Source organism: Rhipicephalus microplus, chromosome 4, assembly GCF_043290135.1.
Source record: "Rhipicephalus microplus isolate Deutch F79 chromosome 4, USDA_Rmic, whole genome shotgun sequence".
NCBI lineage: Eukaryota > Metazoa > Arthropoda > Arachnida > Ixodida > Ixodidae > Rhipicephalus > Rhipicephalus microplus.
In genome coordinates this window covers 50873950-50896998 of record NC_134703.1, presented here as the reverse complement: position 1 = coordinate 50896998, position 23049 = coordinate 50873950, and the positions used below count along the sequence as shown (strand labels likewise).

General features: G+C 47.8%; 1 protein-coding gene across 1 annotated transcript; it reads left to right on the top strand.

Annotated features, from left to right (window-relative positions):
* The first annotated feature begins 5435 nt into the window (after positions 1–5435).
* Positions 5436–7172, top strand: LOC142814357 (neprilysin-1-like). Its single transcript, XM_075893061.1, has one exon. The coding sequence runs from the start codon at positions 5436–5438 to the stop codon at positions 7170–7172; it is 1737 nt and encodes a 578-aa protein (XP_075749176.1).
* Positions 7173–23049: the final 15877 nt, after the last annotated feature.

Below are 23049 nucleotides of genomic sequence, written 5' to 3'. Positions count from 1 at the left end.
ATCAGGTCGCGTCCGCAGAGGTTTGGGCCGGAGCAACCAAGGACTTGCAAAGATCCAGCCATCGACTTGTTTCCGCACGAAACCTTGAGCTGAAGTTGTCCCCGCACTGGAAGCCGTCCCAGGAAGCAGGTGAGTTTCAATGGCGAACCACGCAGCTTCGGCCACACTTTTGTTCCGCTCATATGTGGGCCACGTGATGACCGAAACCGGCGAGCCTGTGTCGACCTGCATGTTCACTGGAACCCCACCACAATCCAAGGTGCGCACGATGGGTTGCGTAATGCCGACGTGGCCGATGTGACTGTCCGCTGCCTCCAGCGCGAACATACCGTCCGTGCCAGTGTCTTCCTCCCGCGACAAGGCGTGTACTTGGCGTTCTGGTGGTACCACCCCGAACCCACTCTCACGGCGGCAACAGGCTCGAGCGATATGACCTCGTTGTTTACACTTGAAGCATGACGCCGAGCGGAAGCGGCAATCCTCGGGTCCGTGCCCTTTTGCTCCGCAGCGGTAGCACCCAACAATCTGTGGCCGGCTTCGTGGGCGATAGGACTGGCCTCCCAGCGCATGCACACTTGCCTCAGCGGTGGGGCTTACTATCTCTTGCGCGTTGGCCTCGGCCATTTCGGTAGATATCGCAATTTCTTCCGCTTCGCTCCTCGTCAGCTGTGGTTTCGCGAGTAGCTGCCGACGCACTCCGACGTTGTGCAGACCACACACGATGCGATCTCGTAGCATTCTGTCCAACGAAGCACCAAAATTGCAGGTGTCCGCTATCTGTCGAATCGCCACGACAAAATCCTTGACCGGTTCGCCGGGCAGCTGATTGCGGGTGAAGAACTTATAAGACTGTGCTATCTCGTTCGGTTGCGGCGAGAAGTGCTGCTTAAGCAAGGCTATCACTTGTGGGTACGAAAGTTCATTCACCTTATCCGGAGCACAACGTCCGCTCAGTACGTCGACGGTGTGGGTGGACAGTGCAGTCACCAGCAGGGCCCGCTTCTTGTTGTCTTCCGTGATGCCATTTCCCTCAAAGAAGGCTTCCAGCCGAACCTGGTACGCGGGCCACTTGTCGCTCGCCTCGTCGAACTGCGGCGGGCTGGCGTATCCTCCCGTGGGTGCGGCGGTCATGACGGACGGAGTTGCCGCACCGCTTTTATCCCATCCTCGTCGCCACTGAAACGAACACGCCAGGGCCGTGGCTGGGCCAAGACAAAAGCTTTATTGCGATAGCGCGGGTTAATGTAGCGTTGTGCGAGAGGGGTTAAGGGGAAGGGAAGGAGAAGAAGCAGTGGTGATAACGGCGGCTTCGGCTGGCGTGACGTCACGGATACATCAGGCGACATTGACCGTATATGCAGTGTCTATCTAGCCACCTACAACTTTTAGCTCTGCTGGCCGTTCCAATTAAAGGATCCATACCAAAACTGGTATGGCATAACATGACTGTATGATGAGCAGAGATGACTAGTCATAACATGAAAATCATGACAGGTATGTCAAGAATGGCATGATATAAATGTCATGGCCTTCCTGCTCTTGCGGTGGTTTCGTTCACATGACATATTGCAAAACTGGTATGGTATGACATGACTGCTTGGTCGACATATGTGACAGGCCCTAACGTAAATATTATGACATGCGTGCCATGTAACAACATGACTACAGGCCACGCTCACTATGCTCTTGCAGTCATTTCGCTAGATTCCCAATTGGGTGTATGTGTGGTATACCAAATTGGGTATTACGTGACGCGAACGGATGATGGAGGTGTATGACTAGTGGAAACATGATAATCATAACATGCGTGTTATGTAAGAACTTGGCTACATACCACGCTCATATCGCGCTCGCGGCCGTTTCGCTAGCTTCACATATACCAAATTTGGTATTACGTGACATGAGTGGATGACAAATACAAATGTCAGGCGGAAACATGATAATCATGACACGGAACTCATGTACGGCATAATTTACATGCCTACCACTGCTGCTGCTGGTATTGCAAACGCTAGTGGTGCCGTCGTTACGCGACTATAATTAAAATACTTGCATAAGGTTTAGGTACGTAAGTTCTTATAAAACATTTCTACCTGTGTTTACTGTGTATTACGTCCGCCTGCCTCCTAACGACGTGTTGCGGAGCGAGAAAGGGTCATCTCAACCTTCCTCATTCGTGCTTGGCATATCATTGATTTCCACTGTACGTGGGATCTGCCAGTATTTTGATGGAAAGAAAATGCACAAACATTTACATCACCCATTATGCAGCGAAAAATTCAACAGTCAAGCACTGTAAAGTTCACCTCTAACAGTAGATCTGTAGAATGCGTTCCCGACAAGAGTATATACGTATGCGCGGGTATACCTTTACAACACTCTTCTAAGAGTTAGAGAAAGGGGCATTTTAAGGTATTGTTTCTTAAAGCACAACATTGATGGGAACTGGTAGACAAAAAAGCCTAGAAAATTGTACAGGTTGTTTTGTCTAGTAATCACGCAAAATTTATATGACAGTTCGTCGCTAACGTCAAGGTAAAACACGTACTCTTATATGGCCCAACGCATTCGAAGATGTAGATTTTTGTGTGTAGAAATCTTTTTAAAAAATACCTGTCTAATAAAATGCTTTTAACGTGGGTCATAGGCTGTTTTAAATGTTAGTATAGTGCTTCAACTCATAATATCAAGTGCAGAAAACTTAACGAAGTTTGCCTTTTTCCAATAAAATGTAAGGGGCATGAAGACTGTCGTTCAAAGAACGTTTTATGACACCTTTCTTATGTTAATAGATTTGCCAGCAGAATCATATTGTTTCTTAACCCATGGCTTTCTCATGTGCAGGAGATGGGGAATGTGGGCAGGCAACTTCACGCCATCAATACATCGCTGCATTTAGTGAAGCGGAAAACTGTCACTGACACCGATATCTCCAGCAAACAAAGTATAAAAAGCGTGAGTACGCCCTCCTTTTAGTTGAATATCGCCGCATCTGTTGTGCCAAAGTGTGCTGTAAGTGTAGTGATGTACAGCCGCGGCCACATCTGTGTAGAGCGCGCAAGCAGCTGGGTATAGGTGCGAAGCAGCTCTTTGACTAGCCTGTGTAACGCTGTGCCTCCGTCTGCACCACGAGTCCCTCCCCTGGCCACAGGTGTTGGGGTGGTGCCAAGTAGGTCACGCCTTCCCTCCCGGTGCACGCGCGTTGACGACACTCTCTCCCTAGCCTTTCACTACTCACCGCGTGTCCTCTCTCTCGCTTACCCTCTCGATTGCTCGCAACGTTCGAGCGCACATCGAGTGGAAACACCCTTTCGGTTCGTTTATCTGCCATGAAACTACACGAAGCCCAACCCACCTCCCTTGTCTTTGCGTTTCGAAAAAACGTTTACTAGAGTAAAGACTACACCAAGTTTTGCTTTTAACTGTTCTTCCGGCACCCGCGTCTACGTCCGTTTCTGCCGAGGCAATGGCGTGCGCACCACTGCAGCTTCGCATCCCATTATGATTCTCTTCTGGAAGATGGTCCATACTTTTTTGCTCTGTGGGGTGACACCTCGAGGCAGTTTCCGGCTTCGACGTAGTGTGTCAGAAGCGCGCATGGCCCATAGCAGTCAGGCTGACCACGTCAGAACACGAAACTCCCTCAAGGTGTCGCCCTGTGGAGCAAAGACCAACTACCCGCGGGCTCTATGCAGTAGTGGCCGAGGCTGTACACGTCTCCGATGTACAAGTCATATAAGGCGAGGGCAAACACGTTAGCTCTTTTAATAAAATACAAGCTAGAGTAAACACACAGCGATAAATTCACAGATAAAAAAATGACCCGAACCTACATCTTACACTGTAAATGTCGTCGTCTGGAGAGAGTGAACAGAACGTTTATTCGATGTTCTGCGCAAGAAAATCGGTGAATGGTATTCTGTAGGCGCTGCGTTAGAGTGCCTCGAGCGTGTGGCGGAGGCGAACGAGTCCATCTAGGTGGTAGGTGTTCTGTGTCTAGGCACGTTAGACATAAGTGCCATCTGGCAGTAATCTTCGAAAACGAAGGCGTGCAGCCCGCGGAGAAAGATGCGCGCCAGTCTTGGAGGTGATAAGGTGTAGAACTCAAAGCGATGGGCAGGTGCCACCACCGTGACGTCGTAGCAAAGCGTTGGAAACACCTTTTTGAGCAACGCGTTGCACTGTCAGCGCAGCGCGATTAAACGCTACATTCCTTAGAGTTACTTGTGTGTGCCTCTTGTAGTATAAAGACAGACATAAAAAGAACATCGAATCGTTGTTGTGGCGCCAAGATATGCGCAATAATTGCTTTTTAATTGACAATCGCACAACTATGAAGGCTAAACCTTGGGCAATATCATCAGTGGTGGGCACTGCGGATGGGGTTGGCCGTTAAGTGCCGTTTGACGTATTGTTAGAGCAGACAAACAGACAAATGTACAGACAAAATTTTTCCGTCGAAGGTCCCAAAGAAAGACTATCGTCTTTAAAAAACAGGTTCACGTGCCTTTCTTGTGCATGGCCGAGCGTGTCAGTGTGGGTAGAAGCTTCTATAGTTGAGACATTCACTTCCTTCCGCGTTTGCCTTCAGAGTTGCTAATTGGTCTATGTATAGAGGTTAGCGTTAGCGAGTAATTTACTTGTTTTGACTGGTGTTGATCTTAATACGCTTGCTACAACAACAACAACTACTACTACTACTACTATTACTACTACTACTACTGGCACTACTACTACTACCACTACTACTACAACAACAACTACAACTACTACTACCATTACTACTACAACTACTACTACCACTACCACCACCACTACTACTACTACTACTACTACATTCTGTTGAAGGAAAAGTAGCAGGAGGAAAAGCAGTAGTCACAGCAGTAGTAGAGGCAGTAGTTGTTAACTTCTAGTAGTAACAGGAGCAATAATTGCAGTACTACTATTGGTTGTAGCGGTGGTAGCGAAAGTGGTAGTAGTTGTGGTAATTGTAGTAGTAGTAGTAGTAGTAGTAGTAAGCTTAGGCTTTCTCGTACTTTTCGTATGACATTCACGGTAAACCAAATGATGCCTCGATAACTTACGCATGTTTTTTTTTTTTTGCCTAGCTTCCGCATCACGACGAGAGTGGCCTTTCAAGGACCCATCAAGAGCAGCACCACCCGCAAATGCAGGAAATGACGCAAGGGGGACTGCTGCATCTTCTTTCTGCATGTGCCGTACTCATACTCGCCACGTTGCTCGGTGTCATTGCTTACATGCTGCTCTTCTCGAAGCTCACGACATCGACCGAATCCTGCGAAACTAAACCCTGCTCAGATCTCGCCGCAAGGCTTCTGAACTCGATGGATACAAGCTTGGATCCGTGCAACGACTTTTACTCGTTCGTATGTGCGCATGCCCACGTGAGATCCGTTCGCGACGATATGAACGCAATGGCGACCCAGGGCCAGTTCGCGGAACTCTCCAGGGACCTCTGGCGTGTTCATAAACCGAGTCGTCTGTACCATAAATGTCTAGAACCTGAACCAAGTGAGAGAGCTGCCAATATTCTCGCACTAAAGGCCATACTAAGAAACTTATCTCTTCACTGGCCCGAAGATCAGCAACATCCAAGCGACAGGCACCCGATGGACGTGATGCTTGAGATGGCTATCAAGTGGGACATAAACTTCTTGTTCAGTTTAGAAGTCGCCGACAGCCAAGCAACTGGCAAGGTTTTGGTATTCCGTAAACCTCGCATTGTCGCCGCCTGGGTGGATCGGCTTGAGTATACCGCAGGTTCAATCGAATACGCGCGGCATGTACAGACCCACCTGACGGTCTTGAACGCGTCGAGCAGCGTGAAGTACTCTACGCTGATTAAGTTGGGAAGATCATTCACCCAGGTCCTATTAGGCGCGTCTAACCAGCAGTCATGGATCACACTGAGCAAGTTCGACAGCATAGCAGCCTCGCTAGGAAAGAACGCTTTGCTAAAGTACATCCGCACTAATTACGAGAATGAGCTTGAACACTCGTGGTCTTCCGAGGACTGGGCTATACTGGAAGACTCCAACCTTCCGAAAAGTATTGGCGGTCTCTTCGAGAAGCACACTCACGAGCACCTACTGATCGGCATTGCGTGGCTATTCATTCAGTCTCACTTGTGGGCACTCATCGGCAAACCGGCACTCATGTTCAGAGAAGACATCGAGGAAAAAAAGAAGCGCGCTTGCCTGGAGTACGTCGACTCGCGATTGGGCCTTCTGTCCTCCGCCGAATATGAGACGCAACTATTTCCGTACCATGACACTCGGCACGATGTCTCGAATTTCTTGCTGAGCGTCACCAATGAGTTCAAATCACTGGCCAAGAACGCCAGCTGGATGGACCGTGAGAGCCGGGAGACAGTGCAGCTCAAGATTGACAGCGTCACTCTGAACGTCATGCCTGCCGAGGAGTTTTTCCAGTCGCAGCAGCGGGAATCGATGTACGAGATATTTCCACCCATGAACGGGTCAGTGTTCTTCGACGACTGGCTGCGGGCTTCGCGCGTCTTCCAGAGCTTACAGGGCCACGATCACTTCCGTGACGTCTACAGCAAGAGGCGGACATCGCTTGGACCGGAGCCGCTCTCGTACAATTACTTACTAAACCTGGTCGATGCCGCTATGGTGGCGCTCGAACCACCGATATATTACGTCGGAGCGCCGTTCGTCATCAATTACGCTGGTTTGGGGTCGCTGTTTGCTCGAGAGGTGGCCAGAAGCTTCGACTCGAGGGGTACGACCGTGGACAACCGTGGAGAGAACGTGCACTGGTGGGGCAGTGCGCAGTCGATAGACTACAACCATCGCGTCTCGTGCGATCTGGGCCAAAACGTGACGATCACCTTCATGCCCGCCATACCGGCGCTGGAGGCCTCCTACTCGGCGTACCAGACTGCCATCTACCACGCGGCGGCACGGATTGGTGCCAGGAAAGATATAAAGATTCGTCACCTGGAGTCGTACAGCGAGGATCAGATATTCTTCATGACTTATTGTTACTCGCTCTGCGATAGGAAACGCGCCGCGACAAGGCGGGAAGAGTGCAACGTTCCACTCAGCCACTTCTCCGAATTCGCGAAGGCGTTTCGCTGTACACGTGGTGCGCCCATGAACGCTTTGAAAAAGTGCAAGTTCTTTTGAAATCCCCATATTTGCCGGCAATGTACCCACAGTACGCAGGATACCGGCATACACGCGCACGAAAGATGGCGTGTACTCCTAGTTTTCGGTTATAATAATGTACGCATTTTCGCGTTTTGCGAAAAATTTACATAACCCTTAACTACATTTCCTCGTGTTTTTGCTAGTGGGCATCCACTTAGGCGTGTATCCTAGTTTCTAGTCTATGGTGCATTCAGAAACGCCAGAGTATGGGCGAGATTCGCGTATTTTGTTTTCTTTGGCACAGAGGCCATATGTATGTATGTATGTATGTATGTATGTATGTATGTATGTATGTATGTATGTATGTATGTATGTATGTATGTATGTATGTATGTATGTATGTATGTATGTATGTATGCATGTATGTATGTATGTATGTATGTAGGTATGTATGTATGCATGTAAACTGGCCAGGCTGCATGTGCTTTAACTTTAAAAATTGCATTCCATCGAACAAATCGTCTGTGAGAAATCAACATATTAAATCAACATACGGTTGGAGCCATATGAGGCAGTATTTTAAATATTTGACATTTACCAGCATAACCTATGTGCTGCTATGCATTCGCTTCGCTCCTTAGAGCAGTAGGCTACAACGAGAGATCGCTATCAGACCGGCACAAGCATTGCATTTTTGTTTCTATATTGGCGGCTCTAAATACGCTATGAAGGTTTGCTGCATTTTGACGAGGATATCTTCACAAGAATAATAAATCGGAGGAGCTGAATATTGCATCAAGATGATGAGGTACTGGGCAGCCCCCTCTACGAAGTGTAGGAGCGTCCCTTAGCTACTATTTCGAAGAAAATAAATCTGTTGAAAACATCTGTTGACGAAGCGGTGTGTGAAGTATTTTTCTGTGCAAGTCAAGATTGACATCTTTCTCTCCACCGCTACGTGAGCTTATAACATTGCTCACCATTAAATATATTTTATTACTATTTCCTATTTCCATAATATTTCAATTTCTCTATAGCAACAGGGAATCGAAGGTGCTTGACTCAATTTTTCGGTCGAATCATTGGGCGTGTATTGTTACTGTTTTCGCTGTCGTATCCTTCAGTTTTCATATGCATTACAGGAAAACCTTGGAAGCCAATAACAGAAAGCCAATAACAGGTGGAAAGGGTGAACCAATAAGGGCGCACAATTGTGGAGGAGGGTGAACCTGGCAAAAGGGGGCATCAGCATCGCGGTTTCGACTGTGCTCGCGAAACGGAGCTGGCTGCACTTTTTTCTTTGTTATTTCTTTCGCGGGAAATTGATTTGTTTGGAGAAGCTTTGTAATTACGTACTGCGACTCATCTTCATAAGAACGTTGCACGCAGGTAGGTTGGCTTCTTGAATATGTGTAATTATCAGAATCTGAAAATCGTGAAAATTTGAAGATGCTTCATAGAACACGTTGTCTATGGTGCGTATATAAAGTGAAAGCCTGACACCGTATGCTGGATGATATCGGATAGTGTTGTCCCGAGTACGTGCAGCCAGAATTAGCCTTTTTAGACTGACAAGTTATAAAACATGATGGTATCATTAAATAATGTAGTGTCCTTCGGGCAACCGCTCTAGCGGTTGAAATGCATTTGAAATGGAAGTGTAGCGAATATACTCTTAATGCCTTCAGTCGTGACTGTATTTGCGAGGTTATTGATATAACGCAGTGGTTTATTTACAGAGAGCTCTGAGAAAGGCAGTGGTGCGCATATTAGTTGCAGGTGAAATAATGCGAGTTTTCGAGAACCATGTGGCTTTTATATCGCGCCGAGAGCGTCCTCTTCGTCCCAGAGGGCACGACAGCTGGCATTTCGGGCTTTGTTTAGGTTTGGTTCTTCATATGACGCATAACAAGATAGATTGAAGCAATCTTTAGTTTTTATTTAGTACGTATTGTAAGTACAAAGACCAAGCAGGAAGGAAAAAAAAAATCGCAGCATATCCACGAAGTGAATGATGACGAGTGGGAGAAGCTCCGGAGATCATTAACCCCATTTCTACCTTTCTTTCTTTCTTTCTTTCTTTCCTTTCCTTCTTTCCTGCTATCTTTCTTTCGTTCCTTCTATCTTTCTTTCTATCTTTCCTTCTTTCTTTCTTTCTTTCTTTGTTTCTTTCTTCGCTTCTTTGTTTCTTTGTTTCTTTCTTTTTTCTGTCTTGCTTTCTGTCTCTCTTTCCTTCTTTCTTTCTTTTTTCTTTCTTTCTTTCTTTTATAACGAAGTGCACTCCATGGCCATCAGAGAGAGAGAGAGAGAGAGAGGGAAAGAGCGAGAGAAAGCCGGGAGCGAGCGCGGTTTATAGCTCTTGGGGCGCCGCAGACAGCGTGCCACGAGCGCACCCGTGGTCATCGTTCTGTTCTACCTACGATCGGCTCGCTTGTGGCCGGCGCTCCCGGCGCGTGCAAGCCAGGAGGACAACGGGCATCGGAGAGACGAGGCTCGAGAGACGAGGCTCAACCCTGTGGTGCTGCGCCCCCAAAACAAGAACAGTGATAGCAGTGAACAAGTTGTATACGACAGATTATTATAAGCGTTTTTCTTGTTCTTCTTCTTCGTGTGGTATTACATTCGGAAACCACCACACGATTTTGAGAGACGCCATAGTAGAGGGCTCCAAAAATTTCGACACCTCACAGTGCACGGGTCTCTATGCCATTTCGCCTCCATCGAAATGTGACCGTCACGGCCGGGATAGACCCCGTGACCTTCGGGCCAGCAGCCGAGCACCTTAGACACTGGTCCACTAAGGCGGACCCATTGTTATAGGCATTGCTTCTGAAAAACAAGCACATAATAACCAAGACAATTACATACGCTTCTATACAAAAAATTGCACTAATTTGTACAAAAATAGTTTGAGCATTGAAAGGTAATGCAACACAACTTAGATAGTGAGTTGACATAATGTAGTATGGCAATATCAACTATGTAGTCACCAGGAAAAAACTCAAGTCGTTCGTCATGTTGAAGAAAAACATTTGAAGGCAGTACATTGCATTCGCTAATAGTTCACGGAAAGAAGTGTTTGAAAAGGTTAGTACGGTCAAAGCACGGTGTCAGAAGATCGTGATTGTGGCTACTTTACCTTCCTGGGAGGAAGAGGCAATTTTGAGTTAGATGGAGTTCGTTAGAGGCGAGCTCTAGAATAATCTTGAAATGGTGGAAATGAGGTATTTTAGTTTGACTTTGAGAGTCAAGTCAGCAAAGTAGAATGTTTCGAAAACATTTGTTTTTTGACTGGAACCACGTCTTTGCCGCACAGGGAACACGCTTGCAAAGCTGTTCAGTATTTGGCACCAGCCGCCAGTCTGCGTGTTATAGCTGCATACCACCGTGTTACGATTGGTTGCTCCAGCTTCAGCTCTATTGATTGCGCAGTCACAATGGTGGCTTCTTTGAAATTCATTGTTGGTCTTTCTGTTTAGATTGTTACTTTATTTTCGCCATCTCTCGCTTTAGTGTCTCTTCTTGATTGCGCAATGCCGGTGGAAAGACATAAAGAAGAACACCCCGCCGACATCTGGCGCGAGGCTGAAGCCCTGTTGAGACACACAGACATGCAATCAAGGGAGCCTCGGGGCTTCAATTTCTTGGTCGTCAAGCATGTTGTCGTTACGTAGGGTACACGAAGTGCTTTCCACATAGCTGACGCTCCGCAATACATTCTAATACGAGGAGCTGTCGCAACGGTCGCGTAGCTACGAAGAAGAAAGAGAGAGAAAAGACGGTGTGGTGAAACTTTTGAAACCGTAAAGCAACGCCCGCAGAACCGAAAGCGAGCAAGAAGAGAACAATAGATTCTATTTTTCTATTATCGCTGTTTGCTTTTCAAAGTACGCCGTTGTCTTTTGCAGTCTTGGCAAGCGTTCTGCTCTTTCTACAAATTACTAACGAGAGAGAAGACAATGTTTGGCGGAGTTTTTAGAAGGCTATGGCTGTGGGTGAAGCTTGGCTCTAATGGATAATATGGAAAGTTAAGCAGTGGGAAACGTATATTAGCTATTCAAAAAGCGGCTAATACAGAAGCGAGACTTCGTGGCTATGCTCTAAAAACTGTGACTGTTCTTTTATGCATGTGAGTGTCACGTGCGTAGCATGCACTCTCTTTGAGAGACGCATGTTGACTCTCCAAGGAAGAGCCGGGGGGACTCTCGATGGTCCCAAAGGGGTCAATGCACGGCCCTCTTGAAATAAGTGTAATTTACTGTTGATACTAATGAGTTAGTTGGAGAACAGCTATAAATCAAGACGAGAGGAAAAAAAACTTCTTACAAAAACACTAAGATTTTCAACTCCATTCATATGACTGTGCATATGCTACGCCGGTATCGTCGGCAGGGAGAGGTACGTGTAGCGGAGAGTTAAAACAAAATGCAGAAAAATATGCAAGATGTGCTAGTTCGTCTTTGAATGATGCTCATCAGTAAAGTGGCGAAATGTCACTTTATGTTGTGGTAATGATTTGCAGCTCATCATTCAGAAGGACTCGAGTAGGGGCTAGTTGAATGGCGTAGTTGAAAGTTGATTGCGGCTTATAAAACACGCTCAGTACTTGACTTACACGCAGAATACCGGACTTCTATTTCTTTTGTATGATGATTTTGTTTAGCTGCCTTCATTGAGGTCAATTAGGCATTTGTATTGCATATGCGTTTTTCAAGAGCAGCATATGATTAGGCATTTTCGCCTTAATGTAATACATGATTGCCATATATCTTGGCGTTTTTTAAAATATTCGTCTGTCTACGTAGTACATTGGTCAAGGGAATCGGCTGCTGACCCCAAAGGCGAGATCCCGGCCGGGACGGTTGCATTTCCACGAAGATAAAGAGTTAGAGGCCCGTGTCAGTGGACGCTAAAAAGATATCATAGGGTCGAATTGGCGGACACCTGAATTATGACCTCTCTCATATTCATATCATTCTGGGGTGAAAATAACCCAGGTAATATTGTATTATAATATTATTATTATTATGTTTGCTCATCTATACAATAGCCTATTTCATTTCGTGCCCAAAGCTTTGCATGTGTTCTTTTACTGAGTGAAAAAAGAAATACTGCATAGTGGATTGGGTTTTCTACGAATTAGGACTTTAAGGTAGGGAAGAATGCGCCATTTCTTTCTTTCTCTCTTTCTTTCTTTCTATCTTTCTTTCTCCCTTTCTTTCTTTACTTCTTTCTTTCTTTGTTTATTTCATTCTCATTTTCTTTCTTTGTTTCTTGCTTTGTTTCTTTCTTTCTTTCGTGCTTTGCAGCGGAACACTTCAGTTGCTGCTGGCAGCGACGATGGTAATGCGTTCATATCCAGGCAGCAACGAAATGTGAAAACTTGAAATGACGAGTCAACCTCAGCAAAATATCAGGTTGCCATATATCAGGAACGGCTCATTGCATGCAAGTCCTCGATTGAGCGAGCACCAATCATTAGAAAATGGCACAAACGCACGCTACCGGCGAACTTTTCAGGGCCGCATTTTGAGGACCACACTCGCTGAAACCGGATTTCTTACGTACGAACGTTGTCAATCGTCGCCACCACCAAAGCATTTAACCCATAGCGAACTTTGCTTTATCAATGGCTGCAGATCCCCGAAGTGAACGTTGACGATGGAGTGAAACTATGGTCGTAAGGTTCATGATGTCTACGCCAGAGTAACCGTCTAGTATGAAGGATGGACAGATGGATGGATGAATGGACCGACGGAGAGATGAACGGATGGATGGATGGATGAATGGATAAATGGATGGGCGGACCGACAGATGCACGGATTGTCGAACGAACAGATAAAAAGGATTGGAGAGATGTATGGACCTATGGATGGAGGGACAGATGTATGGACATCTGTACACACATCGGACAGAGCGCAGTCTATTTGAAAACCGTATGTGCGCTATGAACGCTGCATGTACGCTGTATGTACGCTATGTGTAACACCTGTGTTCCGGTACGAAGGTAAGCTACGACAATGATGATGGCGTCAACGCACAACATGAGAACCTAAGGAGCTTCGCTCCTAAAATGAAAACCTTTTGGCAATTATAGCGCAATACAGTTCCCGACAAAGCAGTCAAGCAGAGAGCGCCTCCGTCCAATACACTTCACCTTTTCACCGTCTCACGTTCGCGTTTAAACGCCTCACGTGAGGACGCTTAGCTGCACCGCATATCACATTCATGGCCCATTGACACGCCCCGGCATTTTTCAGCAAAGCCGTTGCGGCGTTGCTGAAAAACGCCGTTACACCCTCCCCCTTGTTGACGCCGTTACCCCCCTTTCCCCACGCTCCGCCTCTGAGCATACAACGCTCACTCGCAATATCCGGAGTTTGGTCGCAAATGCTGCAAGAGTGCGGCTCCAACCCCGTTCGTAGTTAAAGTTTCTTTTCTCTTTTTTTGTGTCGTTATTGCCCTACTAAACGAGAACAGTTTTGGGTGCAAAAAAAAACAAAACAAAAAAAGGCGGCGTAAAGGAAATTTGAGGTAGCACCCAAAGCAGAAACAGCAAATTTCGAATAAGCCTGTGCGTTAGTTACTCATGATATGGTCGAGGGCTTCGCACGTTGGCGCTGTTATGCCTGCGAGTCCGCAGCGAACGTCCATGCCTCGGAAAAAGGAAATCTGTGTCAAGGCCAGCACGCGAGCCCGCCTGATGCGATGAACAACTCAACGGCGTGAACACGCGACGGCGCCTTTCTGTCGCGCGCGTGCAGTGAGTCACCTCAGCCCGCGAGCCCGTCGAGTAAACAACCGGCGCCTTCCTGTCTGGTGGGTCTAACGCGATGCCTGGCGACGTCACTCGTCCTTGGGTGCAACCACCTGCAGCGCAGCCTCTCCAGATTCGATGAGAAAGAATAACGCGGCCCAGCGGCGACCCCATTGGAGGAGTTTGACCTCATGACCAGCGGCGCTTCTGGTTGGGCATTTTGTTATTCAAAGAATCCACTCGGTGCATATAAAAGAAGTCCTGCGGCGCGTCGCGAGCAGCAGTCCTATGTGAGAGCAGACATGTGTGTCGCAGTTGAGCTATGTGTTAGCAGTCCTATGTGAGAGCAGTCCTATGTCAGAGCAGACATGTGTGTCGCAGTTGAGCTATGTGTTAGCATTCCTATGTGAGAGCAGTCCTATGTGAGAGCAGACATGTGTGCCGCAGTTGAGCTGTGTGTCAGAGTTGAGCTATGTGTTAGCAGTCCTATGTGAGAGCAGACATGTGTGTCGGAGTTGAGCTATGTGTTAGCAGATATGTGGGAGAGCAGACATGTGTGTCAGAGCTGAGCTATGTGTTAGAAGTCCTGTGTGTTAGGAGCAGTCCTATGTAAGAGCAGACATGTGTGTCAGAGCAGACCTGTTGGAGAGCAGACATGTGTGTCGCAGTTGAGCTATGTGTTAGCAGACCCATTTGAGAGTAGAGCTATGTGTTAGAGAGAAGAGCTCGGCTCTTCGCGTCTCTGTCGGCCCCAGTGCCGAATTTGTAACGCCTCTGTATATATGCTGTACATAAACCTTGTTTAACTCACCGTCGTCTCGTCCGCTCGTCTATGAGCTCTGCACAGAAGCAGTCGCGAGCTGAGAAACCTACGCTACCAAACATCTCGTGACCGCGTCGGCGGAGATCGGAGCAGTGGCGCCTTCGGGACCATGTCGGCGTCGCCGTCTTTCGAAACAGTGGTTGCAGCGTTGAGATTCGTAGCGCCCTTCGTAACGTCGTCGGAGGCACGCTTCGCAACAGTGGTTGGCAGCTGCGGGATCGGCCGGCGTCAGCGACATCGATGCGGTGAGTGCCTGATGTTTTCCACTCAGTTAACCAGACTACTCTAGCTCAGGTTGTAGTAGTTTAGAGAAGGGCTGGGTGAAGCATTGAAGTGTGCTTTGATCGTTTCAAGCAAAGTCGAAGTGCTTTGAAACCAAAGTTAATGTGGAGGGGGTAAACATGGGAGTGTGAAAAACTGCTTGCGCGTCTTGCTAGTTGACTTATAGTGGGTACGGCAAGTAAATTCTTAACAGGGGCAAACAGCAAGAGGCTAGTTGGAACGATGGAGAACCTTAAAGTGAAGGAACTCATCGAAATTTCTGAGGAACTCGGCATTACTTTGGGTCGTGCGAAACGAAAGCAAACGATCCTTGAGATCATGAGGGATGAAGGAGTGTCGGCTGGGGAAGTTGATGAGGCCTGGGCGAATATCAAAGCACGCCGCGAGGAGGCTGAAAGGCGAGAAGTAGAAGCTCGCGAACGTGAAGAAGCTGAAAGGCGAGAAGCTCGCGAACGTGAAGAAGCTGAAAGGCGCGAACGTCGCGAGCGCGAGGAGGCCGATAGACAGAAGCGCCTCGAGTTGAAACGAATAGAATTGGCAATACTGCAGTGTTCGCAGGCGCCTAGCGTAGCTTCTCCGACGATTCAGGTGAGCGGTTATAGAATTCGGGACCAACTGCCACCGTTCGTAATAGGCGAGGACATGGCAAAGTATCTCGTCAAGATTGAACACGTCTGTGAGCGAAATGCTTTGGAGCGGTCTCTTTGGGCGCAGAACCTGTTAGCTCTTCTTCCCGGCGAAGTGTCCGACGCGATAACTTGCTTGTCGAGGGAAGCGTTTGAGAGCTATGACGAGGTTAAGGAAGTGCTCTTGAGACGTTATAAGTTGTCACCCGAGGCTTTCAGGCAAAGGTTCCGGTATGCTAAAAAGGGGAATGAGTCACACGTTGACTTCGCGTTTCGTCTTAAAGCCAATATAATTGAATGACTCAAGGGCGAAGGTATTTATGACGACCGCGATAAAGTGGTGGAATGCGTTGCATTGGAGCAATTCTACCGCTGCATCGAGGAGGATGTCAAACTTTGGCTGCAGGACAAACTTGGTGAAGTACAGCTAAACAAGGCAACAGAGTTAGCTGAGGAGTATTATACTCGCCGAAAGTTGCATAGCAGGGCAGTGCGCCTAGAAAAAGATGAAAGCAAAAAGGAAGGGCACATCGCGATAAACTGTAAGCAACAGTTTGCAACTATCCGAAAATCGGAAAACAAACGGAAGCCGCTAATCTGCTACAACTGCAAAAAGGAAGGGCACATCGCGATAAACTGTAACCAAAAGTTTGCTTTTGCAACAATCCGAGAATCGGAAAAGAACGTGCGGTTGTTGGAGCCGTATATCCAAGAAATTAGTCTGAATGGGAAAAAGTGTCGAGTACTTCGTGACTCAGCGGCAACCATGGACGTTGTCCATCTTTCATTGGTGTTTCCGGATGACATTACAGGAGAATGCGCGTGGATTAGGCAAGTCGCCGAGGAGCAGAGTGCTTGCTTACCAATCGCTACAGTTGTCATTGAAGGCCCATTTGGTAAGCTTCGCACCGAAGCGGCTGTGTCTGCCGCGCCTCCCGATAGTTTTCCTTATCTTTTCTCCAACAACTCAGAGCAGCTTCTCAAAGAGCAGGGTAAATCGTTCTTCCCCAACATAGCATACATGGCCCTCACGCGATCGCAAGCGCCGAAGCTTTCGCGGCAGCTTGATATTGTTCTGTGTGGAGAAACAAGTTCAAAAGCAGCAGATCTGTGGGATCTTGGCGGCGAGTCAACGGAACCTTAAACACGAAATTCTCCGTGTGCGTCGTTTGAGCAGTCACTCGAGCGGCCCGTCGCCGAAGCGACCGGCACGGTATGCGTGGCAGGGGGAGACAACATGTCGCCGTTGAGTCAGAGCGAGAGGGGTGCAACGCTATCGCCTGTAGCGGAAAGTTGGAGCGAGCTGTCGAGGGTTGATCGCGAGACGCTCATTCAAGAGCAGCGTGAGGACCTCTCGATTAAAGCGCTAGTGGAAAGCCACATGAAAGCTGCACAGAAGTTGTCGAAGGAGTACTACGACGAATTGGTGAAGAAGCGTGCTTTTGAAGTAGGAAATCAGGTAATGCTGCTGCAGCCGCCCAAAAGGAACAAGCTTGAGGTTCTTTGGGAAGGGCCCGCCAAAGTAATATCGAAGCTTTCCGATACGAATTATGAAGTGAAATCAGGAAGGCGGCCAAACAAAATTTACCAGAGTAACTTGAAAGCAGTCGTAAATCTGCTTTTGAATGCTTCAGAAGAAGAAGGAGCAGAAATTTCAACCACTAGTGATGTAATCGAAAGGGAATCGGAGGTAACCTTGGAGCAGTTGAACCTAGAGCCTAGGTTAAGTGAAGTCCAGAAGGAGGACCTGAGGAAGATTGTTTCCGAGTTTGGAGACGTGTTTTCGGACCGCCCCGGAAACGCGAGGGTGATCGAACACGATATCGAGCTAACCTGTGAGGAGTCAATCCGTAGCAAGCCGTATCGTTGTTCCCCTGTGCAACGTCGTAAGTATGGGCAGCCCTTAGTACCACATAGGTATCGTCGCCTAAAAGTGGCCGGTTACTGAGGTAGAGCATGATACTCCAACAGCACAACTTGGACATTCGCTAAAAAAAAGGAAAGCTAAACGCTAATGCAGACGCATTGAGCCGTGCGTTTAGTTAGTACCTTCTCCATGTTTCGGTTTCTCGCTGGCGATTAGGGGCAAAATTTTGTCCTCATCACGGCATTAGCTGAGTGCTCTCGTCCAGAGTGAGCTCAAGGAGCCAACTTTATGTTGTATTCTAATTCGTTACGTTGTTGTACGTGTAAAAAACTTGAGCTCTCATTTTAAGAGTCTTGTGTCCCACATGTGCTTATTGATGTAGAGGGAACGAAATTCCGATAGACACGTAGCTAGGTATATGTTGTACTATACTTTGTCTGGTGTTCTGTCGGGTGACCGAGGGCGCTTGCTTGTGTCGTGTGTTGTGTGTTGTCGAACCGTTCTTGACAAGTTGCAGAACCATCGACAAGTGCTGAAACCAAGGATCGTCGGAAGAGACGAGCGAAGCTGGTCTACAAGTTGTGGCGACAAGCTAGTGAAGCTGCGATCCGTCCTCAAGAATGGGATGTTCCCGGAACAGAGTCTGGAGCTGCATTCTCCCCATGGCCCTGGAGGCGAACCTGGAGGGACCTGGCGAACGAGCGCGCCTGACATCCGAGCCACGTGGAAGCAGCTCGTCTTTCCGGCGCATTGTCTGGCGGCGAGGGTGCTGTTATGCCTGCGAGTGCACAGCGAACGTCCACGCCTCGGAAAAAGGAAATCTGTGTCAAGGCCAGCACGCCAGCCCGCCTGACGCGATGAACAACTCAACAACGTCAACACGCGACGGCGCCTTTCTGTCGCACGCGTGCAGTGAGTCACCTCAGCCCGTGAGCCCGTCGAGTAAACAACCGACGCCTTCCTGTCTGGTGGGTCTGACGCAATGCCTGGCGACGTCACTCATCCTTGGGTGCAGCCACCTGCAGCGCAGCCTCTCCAGAATCGATGAGAAAGAATAACGCGGCCCAGCGGCGACCCCATTGGAGGAGTCTGACCTCATGACCAGCGGCGCTTCTGGTTGGACATTTTGTTATTCAAAGAATCCACCCGGTGCATATAAAAGAAGCCCTGCGTCGCGTCGCGAGCAGCAGTCCTATGTGAGAGCAGACATGTGTGTCGCAGTTGAGCTATGTGTTAACAGTCCTATGTGGGAGCAGTCCTATGTCAGAGCAGACATGTGTGTCGCAGTTGAGCTATGTGTTAGCAGTCCTATGTGAGAGCAGACATGTGTGTCGCAGTTGAGCTGTGTTTCAGAGTTGAGCTATGTGTTAGCAGTCCTATGTGAGAGCAGACATGTGTGTCGCAGTTGAGCTATGTGTTAGCAGACTTGTTGGAGAGCAGACATGTGTGTCAGAGCTGAGCTATCCCTATCGGAAAAAAACGAATGGTGGGTATGGTGGAAACCACCACCCACCATTATAGTGGATTAATGTAGTGGGTGAATGGTGGGAAACACCCACCATGGCGCATGGTGTGTATGGTGGGTGCTGCAGTGCCGGCAACACTTGAGCGCAAAATGACGTCAGAATCACCGTGACGAGCTGCCACAAAAAATAAAAAATAATTCTATAAAAACGGTATAAAAAAACACCCGTCCCGTAAAAAAAAAAAACAAGGCGCCACGGAGGATCGAACGTGCAACCTGCGGATTCCCATTCGAAGACGCTAACCACTGCGCCACACCAACTTTTTTTTTCTTTAATGAATGACATTATCACCAGTAAAGTACACAGAACATAATTCATCAGAATTCAGATAAACACACACAAGCGTCAAGAACGGGTAGCCACTCCGGAACGGGGTCAAAAGTCTCGACAACACTGCGCACTTGAGCAGCTGCTTTTCGGAAGACAGATCTCGTCGACCGTGGTGGCTCGGCGTGTCTATCAACATGACGGTGGTTGTATGTTAAATACTTAGTTGGCGTACAAACTTAAGGTTCAACTTAAGTTATGTTTGTCGTGTACACAACATAGACAAGATCTACACCTGCTACTAAAAATTGCACATTTATTAAACACAAGCAACTGCGCCCTGTAACGATTGCCACTATGTTATTGGCACTAGTGCTATTTTTTTTTTACAATTCACAACTTAAAGGGAAAAAAAACCAAGTGGACTGGGGAGCAGCAACAGTTTACCGGCGGGGTCTGCCAAGTTTGATATCCGTTTCGCGCTCGTTCTAAAGGGCGACATCTGCTCACGCTTTATGACGCTTCTAGGCTCATTTCATAGATACGCCCACCTAATTTATTTGATTGAGTATTGGGATGCTTTTCGCGCAATGTAGAGGGCGGTCGTGCCAGCGCAATGCTGTTGCTCTTTCGCTAAAGCAACAACTACATAACGGCTTGGCCAAAACGAATGCAGTGTACCGGAAACATTACGCTATCATAATGGTTCACCAAGCACACGAATTGCCACGTCTGAGTTCTCGTACAAAAGCTAGAGAAGTGCCGGCGAGTGCGACCGGCGGCTGTCGGAGAGAAGACACTAAATTACGTTCTCTGGGAGTGCTTTAATCGCGTCGCATCGATGTTTGTTGCTTCTTGAGCGAACAGCATACACAATGAAAAATGCTTCATTTAGGTCAATTGATGCCATATGGCTGCGCTGTATTGTCATACTTAAACGTCGTAATCGTGTATTCTGAAACCCGGAAGCACGGATAACACAATGATACGGGCTCGATCAGTAGGCCTAACCTTTGGTGGAAATCATGATGGTAGAACATGTAGTGTACAGATCCCAGCTTGGTACACTATATAATTTGCCCGCCATTATAAGCCCACCCATCATCTGCTTACTGCTTCCCAGCATTATCGTGATGGTGGGCAGAGCTTCTCAGCTTGGTACACCATGTGGCCCACCATAACAAGCAGCACGCATCATCTGCTTAGTGCTTCCCAGCATTATCGCAATGGTGGGAAGAGTTTCTCAGCTTGGTACACCATGTAGCCCACCATAATAAGCACCACCCACCATATGCTTAGGGCTTCCCAGCATTATCGCAATGGTGGGCAGAGTGTCCCATTATTGCCCACTATCTAGCCTCTGCTTTCCACCATCATTTCCACTTTACCCATCATCTGTACACCATACCACCCAGTATGTCCCGGCATAACCACCATATTTTCCACTACGTCCCACCATAGCCATCATAATTTCCACCATGCCCACTATTACTTCCACTACGCCCACCATGTTTTCCAGTATCCACCATGGCAATTTTACCAATAGGGATGTGTTAGCAGTCCTGTGTGTTCGGAGCAGTTCTATGTGAGAGCAGACATGTGTGTCGCAGTTGAGCTATGTGTTAGCAGACCCATTTGAGAGCAGAGCTATTTGTTAGAGAGAAGAGCTCGGCTCTTCGCGTCTCTGTTGGCCCCAGTGCCGAATTTGTAACGCCTCTGTATATATGCTGTACATAAACCTTGTTTAACTCACCGTCGTCTCGTCCGCTCGTCTATGTGCTCTGCGCAGAAGCAGTCGCGAGCTGAGAAACCTACGCTACCAAACATCTGGTGACCGTGTCGGCGGAGATCGGAGCAGTGGCGCCTTCGGGACCGTGTTGGCATCGCCGTCTTTCGAAACAGTGGTTGCAGCGTTGAGATTCGTAGCGCCCTTCGTAACGTCGTCGGACGCGCGCGTCGCAACAGCGCATTTCATGGAGTTCAGGCGCGTAAGTACGCTGTGATCATACGTGCTCATATGTGTGCATTTGCGGCAAGAATATCTCTGAGGCCTTGAATGTAAAGGATCGAAAACCAGTCCTTCTAGCGCTTGCTTGTTTCGGAATCACATGCCACGCAGCCTTAGGCTCTTGCTGACGATAAAAAAAATACATAGAAGAATCCCGTATGGCTCCTTTTTTGAACGACTTGCCGTCGAAGATTTTGTCATCGGCTCAAGTGGCAGACTGCTAAAATGCAAGTGTTAATGCAACACAGTGATACATGCCTTGCTGACTGGCACTCCCGAAATGTTCTCCCGTAATATGCTTACGATACGTGTTGTTTCCATAAATCAGAGTGGTGCGTAAAACGGGATCGGTTAGATGTCCAAAAATTCACCCTCGCTGCAAAAAAAAAAAAAAAAAAGAAAAGAAGAATAGAATATCTTCTGGGGGGTTGTGACGTGTTGCAAGTACGATCGTGGTGCAATGTGTGGTATCACTTTCGTTGCATAAATCGTTGGAGCCTTATTATGATAAGCAGTTTATCACAGGAAAAGTATTTGGTAGTACCACGTTGTACGATGTAGCATCTCGCACATTACTAAAAGACTTCTAATGTTGCTTCAACTACTGCTTGGGACAGCTCCCAAAACGGGGCTTCGATATTTCAGGGTCAACTTGCATTATTCACTTCAGAGGGAGAAATTTTCATTCAGAACGCTGATATTCTATTATGCAGCTCTGGGGCTCATTAAACAAAGAAAAACATATACAAAAAGAGAACAGACTATCTGGCAGGATGCTTGTACGCTAATAATTTGATGATAAAATGTATCCGAATTTATCTTTATCAGGTCGCGCAACATATGCAGTTTACTAAGCGTCTGCTTGTGATGTGTACCCAAGCTTTTATTAATTCTCAGCGACTAAGTTACCATGGCCATTGACCTGTACGCAGAAACTCCTGCCTCCTCGTCGTTACTTAATAGCAACGGTAACAAAAATTGCAGGCCAAACATGCAATACTATCGGAACGGTATAAATAGAAAAATAAAGATTGTTGTTAAAGAAGGAAAAATGTGGTGATGCTGTTGTTGTGCGCCTCGGGGCATTTCTCCAAAATAAGAGGCACGGAAGGTTCCCGGGGCACTGACGCTTCTTTTTCCCGCCAAGAACGAACACACAATCATGAAGCCAGGAGGAAAAAAGAAACGTAGAAAGCACTGCTCTTGCCAGCACCAAACTGACAATTAACCGCCGTCGTCACCTGCGAGTTCCTGCATGCTATCGATTGCTTCCGCTTGACTTGCGGCTTAGGAGACGTGAGCGTTGGAAGAGAGCGTTAGAGGGAAGGGGCATCTGGATAGCTGGATGTGATGGCGTCGTCTGGGGGACCGTGTCGAAGCTCGGCTGTGTCGGGCACTGGTGGCATACCGCCGCCTAGCGATCGAAGACAAGCTGCATGGCGCATCCGTACGACGTGTGTACGCGGAAAGCACGAACACGAAGGCACGCTAAGTGATGGCTTCCGGATGACATAACGCAGGAATCGGCTCACACATTTCCTGGGTAGTAGTCTGGTTGTTGGCCTCCTTCCTTCCTACGGTATCTGTCTCAGTGCACGGCCGTGCAGGAACGCTGCTGGTCTCAAGGGCTGCAATGGAACCGTTCCATTGCAGTCGTGCGGTAAGGAGTGTCGCAACCGCTTGCAGACTTGGTGTTCTTGTCCGCGTTATTGCGTGGTTAGAGTTGTCTGTATTTTATTATATCTCACTTTATTCCT